This window comes from Chelonoidis abingdonii, chromosome 15 (assembly GCF_003597395.2).
Source record: "Chelonoidis abingdonii isolate Lonesome George chromosome 15, CheloAbing_2.0, whole genome shotgun sequence".
Lineage (NCBI taxonomy): Eukaryota > Metazoa > Chordata > Testudines > Testudinidae > Chelonoidis > Chelonoidis abingdonii.
In genome coordinates this window covers 44,959,295-44,980,357 of record NC_133783.1, presented here as the reverse complement: position 1 = coordinate 44,980,357, position 21,063 = coordinate 44,959,295, and the positions used below count along the sequence as shown (strand labels likewise).

At 43.1% G+C, this 21,063-nt stretch overlaps 1 protein-coding gene across 5 annotated transcripts in view; it reads left to right on the top strand.

Moving 5' to 3' along the window:
- Positions 1 to 21,063, top strand: part of ZRANB1 (zinc finger RANBP2-type containing 1) — a 64,981-nt gene that overhangs the window by 40,474 nt on the left and 3,444 nt on the right. For 4 of the 5 annotated variants that reach the window (XM_075072480.1, XM_075072479.1, XM_032796476.2 and 1 more), the window contains 6 exons: positions 1,479 to 1,666; positions 3,541 to 3,694; positions 5,559 to 5,630; positions 7,168 to 7,366; positions 14,323 to 14,443; positions 15,452 to 15,581. In XM_075072480.1, the coding sequence (XP_074928581.1) occupies positions 1,479 to 1,666; positions 3,541 to 3,694; positions 5,559 to 5,630; positions 7,168 to 7,366; positions 14,323 to 14,443; positions 15,452 to 15,581 (864 nt within the window). Of the gene's footprint in view, positions 1 to 1,478; positions 1,667 to 3,540; positions 3,695 to 5,558; positions 5,631 to 7,167; positions 7,367 to 14,322; positions 14,444 to 15,451; positions 15,582 to 17,068; positions 17,216 to 21,063 lie in introns of all 5 variants that reach the window. The other variant, XR_012657034.1, reaches the window with a different exon arrangement.

The window sequence follows — 21,063 nt, the reverse complement described above, 5'->3', positions numbered from 1 at the left end:
AAGGATTGTTGAAATGAAAGTTGGACCATATCCTTAATCATAGCAATGTTTGCCTACAATTGCTGTGATTTGTATCTTATTTATCACTTCCAAAGACACTCTTTAGAAGCTGCTGCATGACTTGTCCCTACTGGCTTTGCAGTAGCAGTTAAGTAAGGCTCATTCACAGAGTTGTGCTGACATTATTTAAAGAAATTGTAAATTTAAGCAGCCCCTCCCTGCACTTCCTGGCTGTTTACCACTACCTGTTCGCACGGAACCAGCACCTGGGAGCCACAGGGAGCAGCTGCTGAGGGTGGGCCCTGAACCTTTAAATCCTCCCCCCCCACCCACACACACACACACACACACACACTCAGCAGGTTACCAGTTGTCTCTGGCAGAAGCTCCTAACCCCACTGCAGGGTAAGGATGTAAATACCATTTAAGAAGTTAACCATTTAAATGGTTAAATATTCCATTTAAATGGTTTACCAATGAAGGGGCTGATCCTGCTGGCTAGGGATGGGGCCAGTGGGGCTGGCACAGCCTGAGTGGGGGTTAATGTTTAAGGCAGGTTAATCTTTTTACATCCCTACTTCAGGGCAGAAGCCCCAAGTTTTCTCCCCCCACTCCCCTGCGCATAGTAGGTTGAGGGGAGGGATGGGATGTGTGGGGCTCTGTGAGTCGCACTTTAACTGTAAAAGAACTGTATGGGGCTCAACTGCCACTGGTATACATGGAAACAGACAAATGCATTTCTTTGCATCTTGGTTACTGACAGGTGCCACCGATTTAAAAAGGGAACGTTGTTTAGAAAGACTGTACTTTAAGCACAGAATAAATATTTTATACGAATACTTTACATGACAGTTGATCAAGGAGTTACAGTAAGTATTATCTATGACCTAAGTATTAGAAAGGCAATTTCACATTAATTTTTTCTTCCGTCTCATCTTGTATATTAGGATGGAATGTCAATGTCACATTACATTTTCTTTGTACAAGAGTATTTTCTATGATAAATGGCAAGATTTAAAAAGTTGTGTTTGAAAGGATTTGTCAAAACAAGCTTTTGCATATACAGAGTACACTGACTTTTGACAGACTTTAAGATAAACTGCAGGCAAAGTTGTCAAAATAGAATTTTATGATGAGTGGCCACTTTCATCATCCTTAGTCAGATGTAAGGACTAGGTACTATATTTAAAGCAAGTGTGTCATCTGATGATCCACAACACCAAGCTTTACTTGGATCACAAGCTCCTACTCTGACTTGGTGTCCTAGCATATGCTTGCTGGAGCATGGAACTGGTCTGGTGGGTAAGGTAAGTGCAAGACTGCAGAACACTTCACTTCAAAACAACTGTGTGAGCAGTTTTGCTTTTGTTAAAGACTGGAGTCCAGCGGGCATAGGGAAAGTGTGAAATAGGGTAGTTTGATCCAGAATCATAACTTCATTTTAGATAATAATGATAATGTGCTTTGTGTGTCTTCAGGAGTTGTAGAAGGTGATTTAGCTGCTGTTGAAGCATTTAAGTCATCAGGAGGAGATATTGCACGCCAGCTTACAGCAGATGAAGTACGCCTGCTAAATCGCCCTTCTGCTTTTGATGTGGGATACACACTTGTACATCTGGCTATACGTTTTCAGAGGCAGAATATGCTAGCAATTTTGCTTACAGAGGTGAGTTACTTTGGCCCTTGTTTAGATCAAATAAGGTTTTTACATAACCTTACCACAGTTTGCAATCATTGCAGTGCGACTTTCTTTGCTAGGTGATGGAGACAGACAAATGCATGAGTAGCATCTTTGTGCCTTTTTTCCCCCCTTTTCAGCAGTAGTTCTCTTAAAACAGCAAGACTGTCATATCCACATATCTGACAAGAAACTTTAAGATATAAGCAGTCTGGTCATACTTCCTGACCTTATTGCAGTGGAAGTAAACTACTTTGCTGCCTCCTGTGCTTTTGGCTGGGGGAGAGGAACTACCACTAGAGCAAAACACTTACAAACACTTGCTGTATCTGAGTGTGCTGAGGAGTTGCAGCAGCCTTTGCTCCACAGTGCACACAGCACAGAAGGGGGTGACATGTAGCAGGAGCAGGTATGCAGCTGCAACTGTGCCAACTGCACAAGCAGGAAGGGGAAAAATGACTCGACAGGCAGAGGGTTTGGTAGAAAGGGTTGTGGGTGGATTGGAGAACAACTTGCTCCACTTGGTTAGGTGTTCTTCGGTCCAAGTTGGACCTAAAAATTAGGCCTGAACAGACAGGGCAGATGGGTCAGATGATATGTGAAGTTCACCTAGAGGCACCCTTGTGTACTTTCAAAACTAGCTCCTTTCAGGGAAGAATTACTCAACAGAGCCTCAGTTCACTCCCCTTCCTGCTTAGAATTGAATCAGGAATCCATGCAACTTTTAAAGGACAATTTAATGAGAAAAATTACTCTTACCGCAGGGTTGGGGGATTAACTTTCCCAAGAAAGCTAGTGTGTGGGAGAAGGGGGATGAGATGCGCATAATGTATCTAAAGCCTGGGGATGAGGAACAAAGCAGCAGAAGAAATGACTAGTGGGAAATTTTGTGCAGTTAGTACATGCAACTGCACATTTAAATGATGAGGGATGCGTATGTAAGTGGTTTGATGGATAGATTTAAAACAAAGTTAGCTTCACTGAAAAATCCTGTATTTTTGATTTTGTCAGTAGCAATTTTTACCTGCAGTAGTTGTGAAAATGTGTACTGAACCCCAGCAAATGGTAGTAATGCTGTTCCCTAGGTTTGTCAGAATGATCCCTTTAAAATGCATATCTCCATTGTGTAGTCCAGATGTGTACCTGATGTTAATATTTGACTTTTTTCCTGCCATTGATGGCCAGAATCCTTCAGAATATTTGTGGTGCATGTAAAGAGTCATTTCCCCACTTATTAGACTTCTGGCAAGTGAGAGGTAAGAAATGGGAAGTATTCAGTATGAGGTATAGAATTCCGTGTAATATAAGGAAGCAAAGAAGAAATTTACATGAGGATGCTAAATTGTAATCCTTGCCCATCCATAACATCAGGCCTTTTCCTTTTGTCACCATGTGACCTCAGTGGTTCTCGTTTGGATCAGCATTTTATAAACTATCATTTTGTTTGCTTCTGTTATCTGATTCCACCCCGCCCCATCAGCCATCTGTTCAATTTCATTTTTTGCTCGACTCAAGGCTGTTATGTGGTGGTCAATTTAGTGCCTGTTAGCTTCGTAATGAGTAAACGGTATTTGCATTCACTCCATTTATGATAGCTGTTGACTTATTTGTAATATCTTTGAGGAGATTGATATTTACACTCATTTGTGACCACCTTGCATCTGTCTTGATGGGATCACTTTTTTTCCCTCAGAGTTGTATTTGTTCGATTCCTTTTTTATAAACAACTTTAAATACCTATTCCTATCCCTCTTTTCCTGAAAACGTTTTCTGTGAAATGTTATCTAAAACCTAACGCTTCTTACTATTTTTGGTTAAATATAAATAGCTATTAGGAGAAATAAGTCTGTTTTATATTACAGGTATCACAACATGCGGCAAAGTGCATTCCAGCAATGGTGTGTCCAGAGCTTACAGAACAAATCCGACGTGAAATTGCTGCGTCTCTTCATCAACGAAAGGGAGATTTTGCTTGCTATTTTTTAACTGACCTCGTAACATTTACATTACCTGCAGGTAATTATGAAATGCTCCTCACTTTGTTAACAATGCCTTTGTTACTTTAATTGTGTATGAAACTACAAACTACCGTGACCTTGGATTATGAAAGTACAGAGGACATGCTTCCAGGTCTGGCTGTTTGCTCACCTAAAAATACTCTTGATACAGTAAAAACTTCGTTATTTGGCATGTTTCGTGAATGGGGGATGGTGAGTTAGTCAAAAATTCCGGTTAACTAAGAGTTATACTTACCAACGGGAGTTTAGGTGTGGGAGGGGGACTCGGGGAAGGGGGTTGGGGCACAAGAAGGGTTTTGGGGTGCTGCATCCAGGCAGCGCTCACCTTGGATGGCCACCTGCAAGCGTTGATGTGCGCCTGCAGTTCCGAGGCAGAGGTGCACCAAGCAGCTTTGCACACTGCTTCCACCTGCAGGAGCTGCAGAGCCAGTGCTTGGGGTAGGGCCGGGGCAGCTCACATAGCCCCCTTGGCCGTTCCTCTGCCTATGAGCAGCGGGGACATGTCACCTCTTCTGGGGAGCCACACAGGGCCAAGTAGGGAGCCTGTTGGCCCCGCACCAACTGGACTTTTAATGGCTTGGTGAATGATGCTGACTGGAGCTGCCAGGGTCCCTTTTTGACTGGGTTTTCTGGTCGAAAACTGGACACCTGCAATCTTAATGAAGATTTATATTGGGAGAGATCAGAAATAGTGGTTTCTAGAGCTTTCCAGTTGGTAAACTGCCAGATAACACAGCTTTTACTGTAATATGCTTATCTGTCTAGAATTCCCTCTTCTGAATCCTTGTGAGGAAAACTGTATAGTGACTTTTTCTGTTCCATTTTGTATTCGGTCATTTAAGCTATTTTTCCAACAATAGGTAAACAGTGGCTGTAGTGCACTATGACCATAAGTAGGGGTCCACTGTACTCCTATCTCACAACAACAGAATTGCTCCCCACTGCAAAAAGTAGCATTTATGGCTACTTCATTTGTTCTGATTCAGTGGGTCATGTAATGTGAAGCAGACAATCTGATAGTGTCGTGTTGCTATAGATTTTGAAAAATAACTTTCCTATAATGTTTTTTTTTTTTTTTTTTGGAGGGGTGTGGGGGGGGGGTTCGGGGAGAGTACAACTGAATGTTTTCACAGTGTGAAATGAATATGCAGAGCCCAGTGTAACAGAACAGGTTGCTTATATCCAAAAATGAAAATAGTTTCTGAAACTCGTTTTATTATAAAATTTCAGTTTTGAGGAGTGTAATTATGTAATTTGCCCTTATTTATCTCAGTTGAAGTATATTTGGTGTGCTCCAAACTTTGTACATCTATGATGTGATAAAACATTGGATATAAGAAAATTTGTCCCATAAAACAACCATTTGCCTTACTACAGAATGCAATCATTTTTGTTGCAGAAATAGGCTTTCCTAAAGGGTATGCAGGCAAGTAACAGCGTGTTGGACTTGGTGTCCATGGTATTAGGAAAAACAACTTTCCATTTACCATCTGCGCTAGAGCAAGGTTTTCCTAATACTGATATGGAAAAACTCTTCTTCTCTACTTATTTCTTGTTTTCTTATCTGGTTGCCTACTTCACTATTTCCACTGGAGCAGATCATTGGTGATCCTACAGGTGTCCAGAAATCCTTTATATCAGGTCCCTTAGTGCATTGAACGCTGTGACAAGCCAGCATAAAGGATTTTTAGCTTAGTCTGGGATCTGAAGCTTTGGGTCACACATGACTGAACGGAAAATAGCAAAGGAGGTTGAACAGTAAGAATCAGCTAACCAATAAATGCACACATTCCATATATCAGTACTGCTCCATTTTTAAATGTATTGGTGTTAAGCAATTTTATTCATTGTTCCTTTTCCAGATATTGAAGACTTACCACAAACAGTCCAAGAGAAGTTATTTGATGAAGTACTTGACAGGGATGTTCAGAAAGGTAAGTACTTCTCTAAAGAGAGAGTGTTATTGCTAGAGCCCTGCAAATCCATGGGTATCCGCTTTATATCTGTGGTCCATTTTTGCGGATAGCAGTTCGGATGTGGATACGAATTTTGTATCTGTGCAGGGCTCTGGAGCTGTAACACAGACTCACCAGGGCAAGGGGAGAGACTCATGCTTCCCACAGCTGCTAGCATGGCTCTCACCAACCTGGCACCACAGCCCGCCCATGATAAGGGGCGGGCAGCTGTGGGGAGTCATGGCGGATCCTCCACCTGCTCTGGGCCAAGTGGGGGGAGGCAAGCAGCCCCCGGCTGAGTTCCCCTGCCCCCCCCCCCCCCCGGCCCTGCATCCAGGGCAGGTGGAAGATTTACCACGGCTCCCCATAAGTGCCAGTTTGGCTCTTCTCATGGCCCGGGTCCCCAGCTGGGCTCCATACTGGCCTGGCCGGGGGAGGGGGAGTGGGCCTTGGGGAGGAAAAAGAGGGAAGGGGCAGGTGTTTTTCCCTGTGAAAACGAGCAAGCCAGCCGAGCCGCCCCCCCCGCTCCCCCAGTGTCCATTGCTGTGCTGTGACCTGTGGAGCTGTTTAAGCCTTGCGAATCTGCGGATACACATTTTTTGTATCTGTGCAGGGCTCTAGTTACTACAGCTAAGCCCTGAAGTCTTGCTATCTGCAATCAGGGCTGGCTCTAGCCATTTCGCTGCCCCAAGCACGGCAGCACACCGCAGGGGGTGCTCTGCTGCTCGCTGGTCCCGCGGCTCCGGTGGAGCCCCCTCGCCGCAGGCATGCCTGCGGATGCTCCACCAAAGCCACAGGAACAGCGGACCTTCCACAGGCACACCTGCGGGAGGTCCACCGGAGCCGCCTGCCGCCCTCCCGGCAACCGGCAGAGCACCCCCCGTGGCATGCCGCCCCAAGCACGTGCTTGGTGTGCTGGGGCCTGGAGCTGGCCCTGTCTGCAGGGTCTGCTGGCCCTGTCTGTTTACGGCGATATTTTATTTAATTTGAAATAATACATAAATTCTATATTTAAAGCAAAATTTGATGCTGGATAGGCTGGCATTTGCAGACATATTTCTTTTTAATATACAGATTAGAGATTTGACTTTAACACTGGGAGTACTTCTGAAGGGACAGAAAAAGAGAGTGCGCTGTGGTGCTGGTAAAATTTGTGAAACCTATGAATTTGTTGTAGTCTAAACTTCTGAAGGTCATGAGCTCTTCAGTACTCCCTCTGTCTCTCCGGTGTTTAAGTAAAACTGGTGAACAATCTTTCCACTTGAGTAGCTCTCTTGAAACAAATTATGGTTTTTAAGTTGAATGTCTGGTTTTTTTATCCACAGTGTTTAGTTCAGGAAGCTCAGCTCTACCCTGTTTAGTGCATCTGTTTTTGTAATGTTAAGGTGAACAGATATATGTAAATTGTTGATTGTATAGTATCTTCTGATAACCAGTTTACCTGTAATACAGATTTTCATGTCGAAAAGAGTCTAATTGCAAGTAACATTTACATAGGATTTTTCTTGTATTGTAGAACTAGAAGAGGAATCTCCCATTATAAACTGGTCTTTGGAATTGGGTACGCGTTTGGATAGTAGACTATATGCACTTTGGAATCGGACTGCAGGGGACTGCCTGCTTGATTCAGTACTACAAGCTACTTGGGGCATTTATGACAAGGATTCGGTGCTACGAAAAGCTCTTCATGACAGTTTACATGACTGTTCACATTGGTAAGCTGGAAAATTTCTCATGTTAAGTTCAGGAATATTCGATTGTAATATAGTGATGAACTCATGGATTTATATTTAATTATGTGGAATAAAAGGGGTGAATTACAGCACAGTTGAAATGTGTGTTTAGTTTATCTTTTAAAAACAACCCCCTCCCAAATAAATAAATGAACCAAAAACGTGTATATTGTGTAAGTCAGTTGTATTACCAAATAAAATTCTTATTTTCAGTGCTTTAAATTCCACACAATGTCCTTACCACGAGCTATAGTATGTCGATTTACTGCAGCTTTCACATTGTGAAGTGTAGTGAGTTTGTTCTGGACCCGTATGTGCTAGTTCTTTATATAGTAACTAAACTTTTAAGTAACTTAGTTTTTAGCATGTGGAAAATATATGTTAAAATAACATCAGGTTGCAAAGTCAAGAACTCAAAAGTTAGGAAATGTGAGAATTAAAGTTGCTTGTGCAACCTTAACTTGTTCCTCTTGTGCCATATGCATTGTGATAGTCGCTTTTCCCATAGTTTCCCCATCTCATTCAGTGCATGGAATGGACCATGTTCACTGGATGAGGAGCTCTTCAATATGTTTTTTCTTCATGTTCCACATCCTGCCTCATGCTTGCCTTACTGCACAGTATTCAAACCCTGCTCTGAAAACACAATTATTTGTGTCCTCATGGGCTTTTCTGTGGGGTGTATCACTATAAAATCTGAGTTTTTGATTAACAAATGTTAATGAACTTATTTTCATTGCACCTCTGTGAGGCCACAAAGTTGGTGTTAGTTCCATTTTACAAATGGGGAACTAAGGCACAGAGAGATTAAGGTGAAAAGTATCCATCGTTCTGACTGCCCAATTTGAAACACTCAAGACTTGATTTTGCAGAGTACTTTAGTATTGTAATAGCATTGCATATGCTCGAAGTCCTGCTCCCATTGACTTCAGTTGTAGCTGTGAACGTTCAGCACTTATGCAAATCAGATCCCAGATAATTAAAGACTGTATCATAATATATATGCTCACAAGGGGGCCAAATTAAGGTTGCATGGAAAACCTTATTAATTTTGGCACTTCCTAATTTTAAGAACCTAGGAAATTACGGTTTTAAAAACACCGTACGTGAAAAAGATTAAGGTTGTGAACTGAAAAGACACATTCCATCATATGGTATTCTGTTGACACCCACCTGGTTCATAATCAGAGTTTGGACCTTGTAGAGCCAACATACTGACTTCTACCATTTGAGCTAATGGAGAAATTGATAGCAGTAGTAGGTTTTCGTTTTCTGTGAACCAGCAGTAGAGGAGGAATTGGATACTTTGCCAGTGGATTTTACAGATATTTGCTGACCGCACAGAAGTGGTGAGACTGGGGAATCAAGGGTTCCATTCCAGCCTCTGGAGAGGGGAATAGTCTCTAGTGGGCACAGACTCTCTTGCCTGTTTCCCCACAGGCTTGACCCTTCTGTCGTGTCTCTTCTCTCCCTCTCCTCTCCCACCCCCACCCCAGCCCCTCCAGTCTTGTGGCTGATGTCCTTGCCCAGTATTCTGAGTCTATCTGCCTTTCTCTTCCCCCCAGTTCCTTGTCCAATCTCACTGGCCTCTTTGTCCAGTCTCTTTCCATCCGCAGCCGCATGGTCTGTCTCTTTCCCAGCCTGTCTTTGTCCCTACACCTTCTTTTTTAGCCATCCATTCTCTTTCCATCACTCCTCATTTCCCACCTTGGCTCCCACTCTGTCTTCTTGCCCAGCCAATTCCAGTTTCCCTCCCCCTCCTTGGCTCCCAGTTTTGTTCAGTCATTGTCTGTAACCTCTTCCTGGTCCCAGGTTACTCCCTGGGGTCATGGTCTTGTCCCTTCTGTATTTGAATCAGGCAACTTCCTTCTGCATGCTGCTTGGGTGCTAGCAGGGGTACAATTAAGAGAAAAGGGGAGACAGCATCCCTTCTTTCCATTCTGGTGCCTGGGCACTGCTTACAGGAGCCAAGAGCTGCAATTTCAGGGAAAGGCCTCCTTAGCCTCTGTCTGAAGCATTCCCAATGTGGGCAGTCTTCAGAATGGCTGTGAAACTGGAGCTAATATCTGTGAGAATGGATGAACAGTAGTGGGTTTTTGTGTGTGTGTGTGTTGTTTCCCCCTGCCAATGGCTTGTAACTTACCCAAATTTGGCTAGATTTTCATGAGAGCAGCACAAGATACATCTACTCCTTGGGGGAATCCTGCACCAAGAAATAAAAAATTCTGTGCACAATATTTAAAAAATCTGCAAAATTCTGCGTATTTTATTTGTCAAAATAACAATATAATCACGCCATTTTCAGTTATTTTGGTAATTTATTTCAAAATACCTGTCAACAAGTATATCTAACAAAACAGACAAAAAGAAAGATTCAGGAAATGTTTTTGACAAATTCCTTACTAGACATATTAATACAGAACTTTTTGAGTAATAGTTCATTTAAATTATAATATAGAAACATATTTCCCGCACCCCTCAGAAGCAGTGCAAAGGCTTGGAGTTGGGGTAACTGAGTTGCTGAGGGAGAGGGAATTAATTTCTGGGAGTGAACCTGGAGGGTTTGTTAGCTGGGTGTGGGTGGGAGAAGTATGGAAAAGGTTTTTCGGAGCCAGGGGGAGGGCAGGAGGGAGGAATTGTCAGGGAGTTTGGAGACCCTGGCTGGGAGAGACTGGAGATCAGTCACTCAGGCACATCTTCACTCGACCCAATGTGTCCTTGCATCCCCTCCCCCTGTGTGCACCCCCACTCCCATTCAGTTCTGGCTTTGGTCTGTCTCCCCATTAGCCCTTCTGAACTCCAGCAGCCCTGTGTGACCCAGTCTGTCTCCCTCTCTCCCATATCCTGTGCCTCCTTGCCCTGTGAGGAATGTAGCTGCTTCTTACCCTCCCGATCGGTTGCTGATTGCTACAGCTAGTGAGCCGCCAGCCTCTGTTCTGGCCCTAGGTGGCCAAAAGGCGTAACTGCAGAGCCTCTGGCAGAATGTTTTCTGTGGAGGTTCTAAATAAATAAATAAATTTAAAACAAAAAAAAAAACTGTGGGGAAACTGTTCATGTGCAGTGGTGCAGAATTCCCCCAGGAGTAACATCCCTGACACACAGACCATCCCTGCCAAATTTCAAATCCTTGCTCCAAAGCAGGGGAGCACTCGATCTTCTCAGAGAAAAGGTTGCCAGAATTTTTTAACATGGCAAAACAATGTGTTTTTCCCTAGCCTGATTTTTAGAAAAGACTAAACTGTTTTTAGCCAACATTTTCCAAACAAATTCAACAAGAGGACAATGTTCCTGGCCACCCTGAGGCACTCTGGTTTGCGCATAACGATGTTGAAGACTTCTTCTCCCCCCCCCCCTCCGTACCACCTCCACCCTCTCAACCAAGGTGTCATTTGCTGTTTCAAGGCCACTTACACAAGGCTTATGTTCTCACGGATATGTAGTGCTATGGATGCTGATCCCAATCTTAATGTGATGGAGTGTCAGAAATCCTTCAACATTGCCGATTGCATCACTTATATTAAACAGGCAGTGGATGCAATCAAGCCTGAAACGGTCAATGCATATTGGCAAAACCTATGGAAAGAATGTGTGAATGATCTTAAGGGTTTCCCGACCATTGACAAAGAAGTGAAACACATTGTTCAGGTGACCAGGCAAGTGGGTGGTATGCCTTCGTCGACATCCTTGAGGAAGAAACTGAAGAATTCTGTGAGGCCACAGAGAAACATTGACTAACGAAGAGTTAGAGGAACTGATAAAATTGTCTACTCTGAAATTAGCAAAGATACTGAAGTGACTAATGGTGCTGAAGTGGAGGGCGGCGAGTGCCACCACAGTAATATTGGTGGCACTGAAAGCAGGAGTGCCAAAGAAGTTCCTGGTGCCAAGGAGGTAATTTGTGCTGAGCCCAACACTGGCTCCACTTCCACTTATTGAAGAAAAGAAACATCGGGGTTTTCGGCCAACAGACTCACAGGTTCAGTGGCCTACCCAGCCAATAAGGCTATAAATGATGCAGCCCTGGCAGTCCTGAACTAAGGGAGAGGTCGGGACAGAAAGGCAGAGGAGGTCAGTTGCTGATTGAAATGCTGCTGGCACAGAAGTAGCTGATGTTGGCATTGCCCTTGTCAGTACCGGACTCAACAGTCACTCCAAGGCCAGAACTAGAGTCAATGGTATGGGGTCCCTGCCCTCCCTGCACTATATTGGGGAGCAGTTGATGGGACCTGCTCCCTCCTGTTTGTTTACATTCACACTGTGCTGGTCCACACTCCTTCTGGAGGAGGCAGACAAGTCCCCACAGGACCTGGAGTGGCCACAATGTGAAGTGGCAGCATTCTTGCAGCCTGAAGGCAGCCTCCGATCCAGTGTAGGCCTTGGTGGTGCAGCAGGCCTATTCAAGCAGATGCTCCTATAGACAAAGATCCCTTGCCACCTGAGTCTGTCATGAACGATTTGCAAATCGAATACCACTCCTTGATGTTGGCTTTGCCTAAGCACAGCAAGCACCACATTTGGGGATCGTTGTTGAGGATCATTTCCCCTGCAGTAGACAATGTTTAAACCCCGTCTTCTCCAATATTATGGTAGCAAGATTCTTAAAAGGGTGTCATCTCCATCCTCTAGTCCAAGTGTCTGTTCCTCTGTGGGACCTTAACACAGTCCTAGCGGCTTTAATGGGACCTCCATTTGAGCCTCGGGCATCTTGTCCCTTTCTGCTTTTGTGTCAGAAAACCTGCATTCCTAGTAGTGATAACATCCACAAGAAGAGTGATAGTTGCAGGCTCTGATGGCAGAACCTTCTTTTACTCAATTCTCCCAGGACAAAGTTACTTTAGATAAACATTTGGGGTGTGCTCATAAAGTGGTTTCTCAAGTTTCATTTGTACCAGATGGTGTATTTACCTGTGTTCTTTCCTAAGTCGCATTCATTTTTGGAGGAGCATCATCACCTGATGTCCAGTATATGAAGAAGTTTAACCTATCTGGATAGGACTAGCCTGTTTCGTGTTTTGCCTCGTCTTTGTGTCTTATGCAGATCATATGAAAGGTCAAATGGTCTTTTTCATAGACAGTCTCTAAATGGATAACATCCTTTATCAAGGCTGCATATGAAATATCTTCAGCTGCGTCTCCTCTGCTCTCCTAGAACGTGAGCTCGCTCTACTAGAGCACAAGCAATGTCAATAGTGTTCCTCAGTGACATTTCAATATTGGACATTTGCAGGGTTGCTATGTGGTCATCCATATGTACATTTATAAACCATTATGCCATTACTACATCTTCCAGGGTGGATGGAGTTTTGGTACGGTTGTCCTGCAGTCCTTGTTTAGGTAGACTCCAAGCCCACCTTCTGGGGTGAGTACTGCTTGTAAGTTATGTAAGTGGACTACACGGCTGCACCTACTCGAAAAGGAAATGGTTACTTACTGTAACTGTGGTTCTTCAAGATGTGATGCAGACGTATTCCATGACCCACCCTCTGTCCTCTCTCACCGAAGTCTAATCTCTGGGAGTCAGGATCGCTGAGTTTTTATTTTACTGGCAGCACTGAAAGATCCATACAACTTCTGGCAATGTTTTTCTGCATGCCCTCCTAAACTGGCTTCTTGAACAGAAAAGCATCTCTAGTTTGCTAGTGACAGCTACAAATCATTCCAACGTCATGCTTGTGGTTAACAATTTACAGATGTGTAATTATGCTGCTTTGCAATATCTGAATATTTTTGAATATGGGGCGTCTTACAGATGTTAACGTATAACTGTTTTGGTGATTAAAAATCTGTGGCCATTTCAAACATTTTAGTAATTACCCATTTTTGAAATTAATATACAATTTGTTCTTGATAAAGTCGTTCTTTAAAAAGGCTCTGAATTTCTACCTGAGGGGAGACTACAATCCATTTGAATTTGAGACATACCTACTTTACTTGTGTCCTAAACCAATTCACCTGAAAGAAGAAAATCTGCATTCTTCAGATGAGAGAAGAGTAAGGAATTGCTCCTTAAACAGAACATTAAATTTACGTGAAATTCTATGCTTTGTTCCCTATGGAACTACATTTACCAAAAAAAAGGCAATAAGGCTTCAAAATAAACTATGCAAGATGTATCAAATTGGCCATTAGAAGCCTTTCATCAGTTACAATAAGTGCCTCCTGTGGACATTCGATCTCATTCAGTCAGATATCAAGTGGCTTCTTAGGCAGGGATGATCAGCCTTGTACCAGCTAATTTGCAGACTGACTCTTGTATCGTTTCCTTTAATTCATAAAACAATACAAGATAGCTATGTCACTTTATGGATAGTCTTTGTCAAAGTTCACGGTTGAGCAATCCCAGTAGTTCATCTTTGGCGGTGGAAAGAATTATGAGAAGGGGATAACTTGTTGCCTTACTGTCAGTTGGTCTTCTTACAACATTATACATTCACCAGTTGAAAAGACTCTGCATATTTTCTCAGACAAATGCATAAAATAGCTCAGCTTGGTTAACTGTCTGCTAAGGAAACTTGTTCATATACAGCCGTCACATAGATGGTATTAAAACATTAGCTTAGTTGCTTCCTTTTCATGATAAACAGGACCAATCATATGCAAACTCTGAATTAGTTGATGGCTGCTCAGAGAACTGTTTACAGGTAAGCTACAGCTGGTCTGCCTCCTTGGGACTTGGAGTTCTGTTTTTCTGATGCACAGTCTGTTTCTGCCCAATGGAAATTGCCAGCATGGAAGAGTTTAGATTTTAAAGTTTCACACAATTTCTTTTAAAATTGTTTTTGCAAGATGGAAATAGGAAACCCATTCTATTCTTTCATAAGTGTTGACTCTTAAACTCTAAAATATTTCTATCAGTTGTTGTATGACTCACTTTATTCTCAAAAATCAAACTACTGTCTTACTTGCTTTACATCTTTTCTTGCGGCTCACTGTTCTAGGTTTTATACCCGTTGGAAAGAGTGGGAGTCATGGTACTCCCAAAGCTTTGGTTTACACTTCTCACTGCGAGAGGAACAGTGGCAGGAAGATTGGGCGTTTATACTCTCTCTTGCTAGTCAGGTAAGAACATTTTTCTTTAAAATCTTACTCTAGGAAGGGATGTAGAATCTGAAGAGCAATTTCATAAACTTGCTTTGTTCTTGCTTTAGCCCAGAGTTTTTGGTTATTAAGGAAAACATCAATCATTTTTTTTACACCAGAAATCGCTAAGTGTTACGGATAGGGTCTTCTCCACAAGAATAAACTGTATTTGAAAATTGAATTTATAATTTCTGAGTTTACTGGTAACCTTTCAGCAAAACTGATGCTATTTTTCTTATCTGGTAGAATGAAGCTTGTAAGAGATGAGGCACCAGTTTCTGTTCTGTTGTAATGCCCTGCCTTCTTCCTCATACACCTTAAGTAATTGTAGAGAATGAACATGTCTACAGACTTTTTGTGAGCTTGAACCATTAAAGCACTGGCAAATTGTTAAGAGATTGCATTTCATAATCCAGTGCAAATGTGCCATGTGCATTTTTAAACCTTTATAACTGTGGTAAAATAAACCATATTTTCAGACTCTCTAAATGGCATATCTACAACCTAGAGACTATCTCCCTGTCAAATTTCCATCTTCTACTGATGTGTTAGAACAGCTAAAATTTAATTTTTTTTCCATTATTGGGGGAAAGAGTGTTTGTTTTTTGTTTTTCTCAAATGTCTGAGTTTTTTGGACTCAAACTTTGCATAAAACTTCACACATGAACACAGAACAAGCCTGTTATATTAAAAAAAAAAAAAACAAAAAAAAAAAACACACAGGGGAAAAATAGGTAAACTTCCTGCAAGTGAAACATTCCAGAAAAATGTTTTGATTATGGAAATCTAAATGACAGCCATTACTTCAACAAGACTTCAGCAAAATTTTAGTTGGATAAAAATTTGGTTTTAGGAGGTTTCATACAGAAGCTGCTTTGTCAATCAAGTTAAACAGAAGTAAATGTTAGATCAAAGTTCTGTTTCAAGTATTGTCGTTTTTTTTTGTTTTTGTTTTTTCTTCCTCTTCCCCACCCCCCTTTGGTATAGCCTGGAGCAAGTTTGGAGCAGACACACATTTTTGTACTTGCGCACATTCTTAGAAGACCAATTATAGTTTATGGAGTAAAGTATTATAAGAGTTTCCGGGGAGAAACGTTAGGATATACCCGTTTTCAAGGTAAGCCTTGATACCTAATTACAATTTGTACTTCTTAAAAAATGGGTTTTAGGAGTCTGAAAGCAGCTTGATATAAGATTCTTATGGAAGGAGGGTGGAGTGACTTTATACAAAAGTAGCTGTTGTTTTAAGCCTCTAATTCTTATAAACCTGTGCGTTCAACCAGTGGTTCAACTCCTTGATAGAGGAGGCTAATTATCGAAGTACAAGACTTGCTGGCAGCAGACATTGGGTGCAGCCAGAGTGAAAGGCTGAATGTTTTAAATGACACTTAATACATTCTTAATAGACTTGTTAATCGCATTCAATTTATTGAGGATCACTGTTACGTTCTTAGAAGCCAGGAGAAATGTGTAGAATAATGAAGGTGGTGCTGCTCTATTATAAAAAGTGATTTTTCAGGGGTGCAGCTTACCCTCATTTAAAACAGAAAATCAGTTTGCATTTTGTTTAGTCAGTGTTCCTGTTGTAATACATAATGGCACAATATGGTTATGTGAGAAACAATAACAATGCTTCACTAAACACTGGATTAATGGAACTTTGCAGAGTCTTAGGTAATGTAAAACCACTTATAGAAGATCCTTGCCTGAAGTACAAAACAAAGATTTTAAAAATATGAAGTAATTCACAAGTGGTAAGGAGTAAATTAATTTCGTAATGAAATACTATTAACCATAATTATATAGGCCAGGCTATTTCTAAATGATTGGTTTTCACTTTAGATTTAGCAAGTACAGAACTCATCTTATTAGCATTTTCATTGTGTTTGTGCATCATCGGGAAATCTTGACTCCAAATGTTAAGGGGTTAATAGAAAAAGTCTGAGGGCTAGGAACTATAATGAACATTCCTGGTGGTTCTGAACTGGGGTCCTTAGTAAAATTCAAATAGTCTTGTCGTTATTCGGTTTATTTTTAAGATGGACGCAGTTGCCAAGGGCATTTCTCTGCTTTCCAGCTCCTTGTGGGGAGAGGAGTACCTTTTAAAAGTTACATGTTAAGAAACTATTAAAGATGTTTTCTAACTGTGGCTTAATGGAAGGGCCAGCAGAAATCTGTAGAAATTTTTGTCATATTCTGATCTTCTCAGATCTACAGATTTTGTTTGTTTTTAATATTAAACTGGAAAGAGCAGTCCACAAAACTTGTTTCAACTATGTCTTCATCTGTGGGATACGTGTAGTATATTCTGCGTTTGTTCAGCATTTAGCACAGTGGGATTCTGGTCTATGATTGGGGCTGCTTGGCATTATTGCAGTATAAATAATTAGAATTCCTAGCTCCATGTATACCAGGTTATTAGAACTTACGATAATTTAGTTTATAACTAAACTGATGTATTTGTATTTTACATGCACTGAAGGAGTTTGTTCAGTGCCTTTTATAAACTGGAGAGATTGTGGGCGGGCTCATCATTCAAATAATAGTCTCACAACAAAGTGGGAGACCTAAACTGAACTCTGGACTCCCACTTTTACTCCCCAGGCTTTTAAAAGCTAGGAGTTACAAAGGTATCTGCTGGGTAGCCTTGAGGACTAAGCGGCATGCCTTGTCACTCCACAGCATCCCCCCTCACGTGATTTGCGCAGCAGCCTATAGGAACAGTTAAAGGAGTCATCCTCTGGGCTAGAGGTAAGATGCCATATTAAGGTAGCTAGAGAAGATGAAAGGGGGTAATAAAAAAAAATAAGGTTGGAATAGCAGAGGAAATGGTAGTGTTTCTGGTATTTTGCCATTCTTCATCAAACATTGAACCATAAAGTTGGCATCTTGCCTTCAGCAGTAGCCAATTGTTTTGCCAAGTACTTTACCTCAACCTCTGTATAGAATACAGTTGGTTAAAAGAGAGATTCCTTTTTGACCCCATGCCAATATCTTTTATTCTGAAGCACGAAATTAGATGACCATCTTTTAGCATGAATAACTGCAAAAGATATTTCTGGTCATCCTACAATCTGTTTCTAACAATCTGTAGCAATGAATTCCACAGACTCTTTGCTGTTATGTGTGATTGATATTTTGTTCATGTAGTATGAGGTGATAAAATAGGTGCTGACTAGTTCTTTTAACTGAACTTTGTAATTGTGCATTCCTCGATCAATTTCCTATCTTTCCTGCTTGGCTTTCTAGGTAAAGAAGAGCCCAGCCTTTGTAGAATGAACGTAAATGTTACTTTAACTGTCTCTAGTTCAATGTTAGACTCACATTTGTGTATGTCCGGAGGTGTACATTCAACTTTGCCTTGATGCTAACATATAAATATTTCAGTGATTGGGAAATGAACACCTAAGGGTGAATGGAGATGAAGGACGTGTATATGATGTCTTTGCTACTGCTGCTCTGCTAAGCTTAGCAATTTCCATCAAGACAAACAGCACACTGATAGTTTCAAAAATTCCCATTGTTATATAAGAGATTGAACAGAAAACACATTCGAGGCAGCCAGGAACTTGATTGCCATGATGGCTCCGCAGTTGTCCACCAGTCAAGACAGACTTCCATCACTGCAAGGTGTGGTGCTGTTTAGAGGCAAACCCACGATGGTGGGGCACCACTCGCCTTCTCCGCGGCACCATTCTCCAGCTCTGCCATGATCCCCCACGCTCAAGGTCCCCGGCATCGGACTTGAAGGCAGAGTCCTACTATTCCAGGTGCAGTCGGCACCGATTTGAGTGGTGCTGCTACAGATGGGGAGGGTGCTGTGGCAGGTGCAGTGGCAGGGGCCTTTGTGGACCCCATGGGCATACCTTCAGGCCCAGGGCATGTACTCCAGGGGATCCCAGTCCATATTTTCAGAAGGATGTGTCTCTTTACCATCTCAGGACTATCCCCCCTCCACCTGGCACCGAGATGTCTTCGGTCCACGGTGCAGAGCCCATCCATGTCCTGGCTTCACCACTGGTACCAAAGCCGCTCTCTGCGCTGAACAGCATGGCACCGAGCAAGATGCATTGAGGGAGCCAGAGGGACATGAGGGCCTGGTACCATCTAGAGCTTCATCATCGTCCTCACTGGATGAGGCGGTGGCAGGGTCTTCGTCCTCTGGGCTGCCCCCCATTGATGATAGAGTGCACCAAAAACTGTTGGCGCAAGGTGGCCCATAACATGAGGCTACAGGCCAAGAATGTGATAGTCGGAGGACCTCATGGTGGACATATTAACCCCTGAGGAGACATCCAGGGTGGCATTGCCACCCTTTAAAACAATTCAAGTCACTTGTCAAACCTTGTGGCAGACTCCTGCCTCCATTTCCACTACAGCTAAGGGGGTGGAGAGGAAGTATTTCGTCCCCTATAAAGGCTACAAATACTTATTTACTCATCCACAGCCGGGTTTGCTGGTCATAGTGGTGGTGAATGAAAGAGAGATGGGCAGCAGGGCTCAACTCCATAATCAAAGGACTCGAAGAAGATGGACCCGTTTGGCAAGAAGGTGTACTCCACCCAGGGGGCCCTCCAGCTTCGTATTGCTAGCCAACAAGCAATCCTCAATAGATACAATTTCAATTTATGGGACTCCATATTGAAAATTTAAGGAGTTAGTCCCATCAGACTCCAGAGTGGAGTTTGCTGCCATAGTGGTGGAGGGCAAGGCAGTGGCACGGACCTCTTTACAGGCCTCACTGGACTCAGCAGACTCAGCCACGCAGACCATGTCCTCTGCTATAGCCATGGCTCTAGGTGTCGGGTTTCCACCAGAGGTCAAACAGACAATTCAAGACTTGCCTCTTGGTGGCTTGGGGCTGTTCTCGGAGCAGACAGACTCCAAGCTCCACAGCCTAAAGGGTTCGTGGGCAACATTGAAATCATAGCTTCGCCACCCAGCAGAAACACTTTTTAAGCCCAATCTCCTCCATGCTTCTACCCTCCCCAGCCTAGGCAGGACTTCTCCAGGAAGAGGGTCAGGAGTGGCAGGTATAAGCCTCCCCAATCAAGGGCAGAGCTCAGCAAGGCAATCATCAGGCTCTAAGCAAGCCTTCTGAGGGAGCGCCCGGGGGCAACACACCAGTCTACTCACTGGATCCTTCATCCTGTTTTCTGAATCATCTGTTCCACTTCTACTGTGTATGGTCCCAGATAAACTCAGATTGCTGGGTCCTTTGCACCATAGAAGTGGGGTATTCTCTCCAATTCTGCTCCTCCTCCCTTCCTCATCCCTCTTCAGGGACCCTTCTCACGAGCAGCTCCTCACGCAGGAGGTTCAAACACTCCTCGCCATGGGAGCAGTGGAGGAGGTTCCTCAGGAGCTATGGGGCAAGGGATTCTGCTAGCAATGTTCCTAATCCCCCCCCAAAGCCAAAGGGAGTCTCACTCATTCTTGACCTATGAGGCTGCAACAGATTCATGAAGAAGTTACCATTCCACATGGTCTGTGACTGCCATCATCCAGTCTCTGGATCTGGGAGACTGGTATGCCACCCTTGACCTCAAGGACACACATTTCCACATATCGATAGTTCCAGCCCACAGGTGCTTTCTCAGGTTTGTAGTGAAACACAACCATTACCAGTTAAAGATCCTCCCCTTTGGTTGGTCAGCAGCCCCTTGAGTTTTTACCAAGTGCATGGCAATCGTAGCTGCCTTCTTAAGAAGAAGGCAGGTGCAGGTCTTACCATACCTCAATGACTGGCTAGTCAGGGGCTGCTTCAGGGTGCAAGTGGAGCAGTACATCCCCTTGATGAGATCCACCTTCGACAGGCTGGATCTTCTTCTGAACATATGCAAATCAACACTATCCCTTATTCAGAGAATTAAGTTCATTGGGGGCAGTGTTGGACTTTGGTCAGGCCAGAACCTTCCTGCCAGAGTCTCGTTTTCGGACAATGCAAGACATCATACAAGGTTTCAAGCAATACCCCCACCGCCACAGTGGGTAATTACTTGAAGCTCCTAGGACATATGGCAGCTTGTACATAGTAGTACAACACGCAAGGCTGAGGCTCAGACCTCCCAGGCCTGCCTGGTATCAACTTATCGGCCAGGGTGCGACAACCTGGACAAAGCAGTTACATTCTCACTGCCAGTTCTTAGGTCTTTCCAGTGGTGGCTTGACTCACAGGCAGTGGTATGTGTGGGGGTCCCCTTCACCAAACCACAGCCCTTGCTGACCCTGGTCACAGATGTGTCAGCGTTGGGGTGGGATGCTCATCTGGGAAAATTCAGGACCCAAGGTCTTTGGTCGCAAGATGAGATCTCACTTTGCGTCAATGTCAAGGCATGCCAGACCTTCCAGACCCACTTGCAAGGGAATTGTGCAGCAGTTATGATGGACAATATGACAGCAATGTTTTATATAAACAAGGGAGATGAGAACAACCTTTTAGTATTTTTCATTGTATCTGTGGTGGAAGACTAGGGTCAATTCATAATGTTGCCTATCTGAGATCTCCTGTTTTTGATATGGGGGTAAAGACAGAGACAACTGAATGTCCTTGCTTTTTGTTGTTTTTGTCTTAAAATTTTCATGCTACTTAGTTTCTT